Here is a 6,658-nt window from a genome sequence, read left to right as displayed (position 1 = left end):
TTATGTATCATATTTTTAATTATTCCTTTTTTACTTGACTTGTTCACATGATCATATTCCTCCCCAAAAAAATAAAAAAAAAATAAATATAATATTATATAAATATATATATATATATTTTTATATTTAATCATTTTATATTTATAGCATAAAGCACATGGTTGTTTATTTTAAAAAAACTTTTTATTTTTATTTTCTTAAATTTCAATTTATCAGTTATAGGATAACTAATTAATTATATAGAAAAAAGGTACATATATTATATAAATATAGAAGAAAGAAAATGAACAAGCATTCTGATAAAAAATATAAAAATAAAAATAAAAATACATATATATATATATATATATATATTATATATGTATTAATTTATTTTTTGATTTATTTTAATATATACCTCTTCAAAATAATCATCATATTTTATAAAATATATTGCCATATAAATACAAATATATTATATATATATTGTAACAATTCGTAGTAATTTTTTTTTTTTTTTATTTTGAAAAGGTTCTGAAACAACAAGGCATGTTTATCTCTTTACTTATAATTATATTATTTCCTCATCAATATTTTTTATGATGAATATTATGTACATATAATTAGTAAAATATAAATACTATATTATATATATATATTTTTTTTTGTGAATTCTTTCAAACAAATAAAAAAAAAAAAAAAAAATACATACATATATAAAATATATATATATAATTTAAAATTTTTTTGATTAAATAATAAATATAGTTTATTCCCATTTTGTGGTAAAAATTTGAAGAGCACTTATATTATTTTTATGAGATAACGTAAAAAAATATATTTATATTGAAGCATCATAAAAATAAAATTTATATATAATCACAGAAATATATACTTTATATCATTTCATTATGTCAACAAATTCGCCAAAAGATTTTGTGGAAAGTTTAAAAGGTCGAACAGTAATTGTTAGGTTGAATAATGGTACGGACTACAAGGGCATCCTTGCTTGTTTAGATGAACGCATGAACGTGGCTCTAGAACAAACTGAAGAATATTGTGAAGGTGAACTAACAGAAAAATACAACGACGCTTTTATAAGAGGAAATAATGTATTTTATATAAGAGCCATTGAAGAAGAATGAGCAAATAATATATATATATATATATATATATATGTATATATGAATAAATGTAATTATATTTTTGCATATTTTTTTTTTTTTTTTAAACCCCATTTTTATGTCCAAATTATATATACAAATATATATATATATTTTTAATTTAAACTTATTACGCATCCAATACTTAAAAATATTATATCCTAAATAAGAATAAGGAGCGAAAGAAATATATATCTTTATTCATATTACAGATATCTTAATATATTAGATATTATGGATTGTTATATCATACATATATTTTCAATATAGCTAGCTATATTATTATATATAATTATATTTTTTCGTTTCTATTTTATTATATTTATTATTTTTGTTCTCCGAAAGTTTATTATTAAACGCGTTCTTAAATCAAAAAATGAATAAAAATAAAAATATAAATATAAATAAGTAAATAAATATTACATATATATATATATTAAAATTATTCAATATGAAATCTTAATATAGTGTTACATAAGTGTATTTAAAAAAAAAAAAGTAATTTGTATTTGATACAAGAAAAATATACATACATATATATATATATATATATATATATATATCTATATATTTCCTTTATTTTTTCCAATTGAGTAATGGTATATGTTATCGTCATTTGTCTTTCTCTTTTTTGCATATAATAAGTAATATATTATATATATATATATATATATAATATACATATAATATTTACATAATATTATACATTTTTCGCTTAAGCTAATGCCTTCATTCTCTTAGTTTCAGCTATGGCCTCATCAAATTTAGCTTTTTCTTCGCTATTTAATTGTAATTCAATAACTTGTTCAACACCATTGGCACCTAAAACAAGAGGTGTGCCACCAAATACATCTGAGTGTCCATATTGTCCTTCTAACAATGTTGAACAAATTAATACCTTTTTCAAATCCTTTAAGTAGGATTCAGCCATTTCGATAATAGCAGCAGCAGGTGCAACATATGGTGATGCATGTAAGTTTACAATTTCTAAAGCTGTATTAACAGTTCTATCAAATATAGCTTCTAATTCAGCATCTGATATTAACTTGTTATTAATAAATTCTTGTAATGGGATACCACCTACAGTAATGTATCTTTTTAAAAGAACCATCTTATTTCCATGAGCACCAACAATGTGTGCATTTACATCTCTTGGGCATACATTTAATTTTTGAGATATGTAAAATTTCAATCTTGAAGTATCTAATACACCACCTAATCCAACAATTTTGTTTTTTGGAACACCTGAATGTTGATGTAGTAATTGAACCATAACATCTACTGGATTTGTTACAACAATAATAAAAGCATTTGGACAATTCTTCTTAATATGACCACCAATTTCAACCATAATTTTATTATTTAATGGTAATAAATCATCTCTATTCCATTCTTTGTCACTCTTTCCTGGGGCCTTGGTAAATCCAGCTGTTACTATTACTACATCTGCTCCTAATAAATCGTCATAAGTATTTGAACCACTTACTTTACAATTTGAATAGGCCATAACATTAGTATGAGATGTATCTAAAGCTTTTCCATGTGGCATGTTCTTTACAATATCAAATAAAACTACATCTCCTAAATTTTTCTGAACAATTAAGGTAGCCATTACTCCTCCAATCATACCTGAGCCAACTAAAACGATTTTTGCTTTTGGTGCCATGATGAAATAAAATAAAAAGGAAAAGATTAAAAAAATATATTATAAGAATATAAAATATATATTTTATCTTTAAGAAAAATATTATATAGCTAATAAAATACTATATTGTATGTTATAAATATAAAAATATAATACATATATATATATATTTTTATTTTTTTGGGGATATGTTAATTTTTTTTTTGTATTTAACAAAAAAAGAAAAAAAATTTCTATCCTTTTATGTAATTATAATATATTTTGTTCTTATATATAAATATAAATATATATATGTAATATATATATGTAATTTATATATATAAGTAAATTATTTATTTTAAAAAAAAAAAATATAGTATTTTTTAAAAATGCTATTTAAAATAAAATGATAAGAAGAGCATGTGATAAAATTATTTTATATTAAAATAAATATTTTTTTTGACTTTGAATAGTTTTTAAAAAATAAAAAAAACAAAAAATAAAATTTAGCTCAGATTTTTGGAATTTTAAAAGGAAAAGTTTAATAATATGAATTTTTTTTTTTTTTTTAAATTAAATATATATATTCTTTTATTATAATACATACATATATATATATATATATATAATAATATGTTTTTTATTTTTTAAAACATATAAAATTTATATATATGATAATGTGCTTAAAAATAAATATTTTTATAAATTATGTGTACAGAAGCATATATAATATATATATTATATATATATATTAATATCCTACATGTAGTATTTTTTAATTGATGTTCATTAGTAGATATGATATTCATAGGAATTGCATGTATTATTGTGTACTAATCATATTTTCTTTATAAAAACATATAATAATTTCACATAGTATCCTTTAAAAATTTTTAAGTATTCCAAATATATGTAATATCATATGTATATATAATATATATATTATATATATTATATATATATATATTTTATAATTTACATTTATATATATTTTTTTTTTTTTAACGATATTCTTGTGCATATAATATTTTCATAATTACATAAAAAATTAACAAATAGATAAATAATGAGATAACTATGTATCTATAATATTTTTCTTGAAGATATTATAAAAAAACAAAGAAAAAATACTATATATATATGTAATATTTTTATTGAAGAACTTATAATATATATAATAATAATATGTATCTAATATTTTTATTGAAGAGCTTTATAAAAGAACATGGAAAAGAAAAAAAAATAAATATATATATATATTATATATATTTTTATAATATTCAATTATACAATAAATATTTTATCATTTGTATATTTTCATAAATAATATTATGTGTCTCTAAGTTTATTATATAAATATGTATATGATATATATTTTTTGATAAAATTATTTAAAACTTATAAATTAATTGTACTTTTTTTTTTTTTTTTTTTTTTTAGTTACGTTTATAAAAAAAAGTACAAGGGGATTTATATATATATATATATATATTATATTAATATAGGATAATTAAATAAAAAATTTTTATATACTTTTCTTATAATTATTATAAGAATGTGTACACTTTTAAATGTCACTGAAATGAAAAATTGACTGTTTTTTTTTTGGTTTTTACAATTGTATATATATTTCCTTAAAAATTATTCTTCTGCACTAAAAAAAAAAAAAAAAAGAAAATTATTTTATTTTTTTGATTCCTATCAAAATGTTATTATATATATATATATATATATATATAATATATTTTTTCTGTTGTATCATTTATTTAAATATTATCATATTTATATGTTTACAAACACGCTTTACCACCTTAACAAATAAATATTTATTTCATATGCGTTGTTAAAAGTTAATATTTTCCAAGTTTTTAAAAAGAATCATTTGTTTATATACCCTTCCACTTTTTGATAACAAATATTTATGTATTAAAAAGGAAACTATATATTATTAAAAATATTTTATTGTCATTGATTTGTTTTGAACTCATAAATAACATAATATCTTTTATTATTTCGTAAAAAAAGGTATATATATGGTAGTTTATTTTTTTTATTATCATTATGGTATATATTATTGGGTAACATAAAAAATATCATTATATACTTTATAAATGAGAAAATATGATAATTATGAAATATCAAAATATATTAATATATATATATATATATATATATATATATAACATTTTAAGTTTTTAAAAAAAAGAAAAAGCACTGTAAATATTTATTATACTTATAATATATTATATATTATATATAATTTCTTTGTTTTTATTCTCAAAAATTAAATCGCCCCTATTATAATATCACACCCATATATAAATTTTTGTTCATATATATTCTTTCAAAAAAATTATTAAATATATATATATATATATATATATATATTAATATTTTTTGGCTAGCTAAAAAAAAAAAAAAAAATTACAATATATTTATAAATATATTGAAAAAAAAAAAAGAAAACAACTTAGGGCAACATATAATACCTTTAACATAATAAACAATTTTTTTTTTTTTTTTTTTTTTTTTTGAGGTAGTACAATATTTGCCTGAACAGTTCATAATTTTAATTAAAAAAGAGCAAAATGGAAAAAAATCAAAATGATAAAAGTAACACAAATGATATAAACCATATGAATGAAAAAAGTGGAAATTATGATAAAAATAATATAAATAATTCCATTGATAAAAATGATGAGCATGTTATGAGTGACGTATTACATAAAATAAATAATAAGAGAGAAATAAAATCTTACAGTGAGTGCTTAGAATTATTATATAAAACACATGCCCTAAAATTAGGACTTGATAACCCCAAAAAATTGAATGAATCTTTTGGTCACCCTTGTGATAAATATAAAACTATTCATGTTGCAGGGACAAATGGGAAAGGGTCTGTATGTTATAAAATATATACATGTCTTAAATTAAAAAAATATAAGGTGGGTCTTTTTTCATCACCTCATATATTTTCTTTGAGAGAAAGAATAATAGTAAACGATGAACCTATAAGTGAAAAAGAGTTAATACATTTAGTAAACGAAGTATTAAATAAAGCAAAAAAATTATATATAAATCCATCTTTTTTTGAAATTATTACGTTGGTTGCATTTTTACACTTTTTAAATAAAAGGGTAGATTATGCTATAATAGAAACAGGAATTGGAGGGCGCTTAGATGCAACGAATATATTAACCAAACCAGAAGTTATTGTAATTACTTCGATAGGATATGATCATTTAAATATATTAGGTGATAATTTGCCTATTATATGTAATGAAAAAATTGGAATTTTTAAAAAGGATTCTAATGTTGTAATAGGACCATCAGTAGCTATATATAAAAATGTCTTTGATAAGGCAAAAGAATTAAATTGTACTATACATACAGTAGTGCCTGAACCAAGAGGAGAAAGATATAATGAAGAAAATTCAAGAATAGCATTGCGCGCCTTAGAAATATTAAATATAAATATAGATTACTTTTTAAAATCTATTATACCAATTAAACCACCTTTAAGAATACAATATTTAGCTACTGAGCAGATACAATATATAAAGAAAATGTTCTCACCAGATAATTTAGAACACAATGAACAATATCCTCGTGCTGTTATTTTAGATGTAGGTCACAATGAAACTGCAATAGATAGATTGTGTACTGATATTAATTATTTTCATAAGGGACAAAATATAAGGGTATGTATATCTATAACAAAGCCGAGAAACTTGAGTGTATTCCATCCGTTCATAGCTCAATTTGGCGACACCTTAAAGGTATGACAAAAAAAAAATATATATATATGCTATGTATATTTGTATGTATATATATATATATATATATATATATATTTAGTTTTTTTTTTTTTTTTTTTTTTTTTTCTCTTTTT

At 19.2% G+C, this 6,658-nt stretch overlaps 3 protein-coding genes across 3 annotated transcripts in view; 2 read left to right on the top strand and 1 right to left on the bottom strand.

The window, feature by feature from the left end:
- Positions 1-890: 890 nt before the first annotated feature.
- On the top strand, positions 891-1,124 carry PGSY75_1325000 (putative U6 snRNA-associated Sm-like protein LSm6; the record flags this gene model as incomplete). The annotated part of the gene is made up of 1 exon (XM_018787312.1): positions 891-1,124. One exon carries the CDS (start codon positions 891-893, stop codon positions 1,122-1,124), a length of 234 nt encoding a protein of 77 aa, XP_018640054.1.
- A 733-nt stretch (positions 1,125-1,857) lies between these two features.
- PGSY75_1324900 (L-lactate dehydrogenase) lies at positions 1,858-2,808 on the bottom strand (the record flags this gene model as incomplete). Its single annotated transcript, XM_018787311.1, has 1 exon — positions 1,858-2,808. One exon carries the CDS (start codon positions 2,806-2,808, stop codon positions 1,858-1,860), a length of 951 nt encoding a protein of 316 aa, XP_018640053.1.
- A 2,546-nt stretch (positions 2,809-5,354) lies between these two features.
- The window catches only part of PGSY75_1324800 (dihydrofolate synthase/folylpolyglutamate synthase), a gene marked incomplete at both ends in the record, with an annotated part of 1,893 nt that continues 589 nt past the window's right edge, over positions 5,355-6,658 (top strand). Inside the window, one exon of the mRNA XM_018787309.1 lies at positions 5,355-6,545. Coding sequence (XP_018640052.1) covers positions 5,355-6,545 — 1,191 coding nt within the window.

This window comes from Plasmodium gaboni, chromosome 13, assembly GCF_001602025.1.
Source record: "Plasmodium gaboni strain SY75 chromosome 13, whole genome shotgun sequence".
NCBI lineage: Eukaryota > Apicomplexa > Aconoidasida > Haemosporida > Plasmodiidae > Plasmodium > Plasmodium gaboni.
Note: the sequence above shows the minus strand (reverse complement) of the source record. Positions and strands in the feature narration are given on the sequence as shown.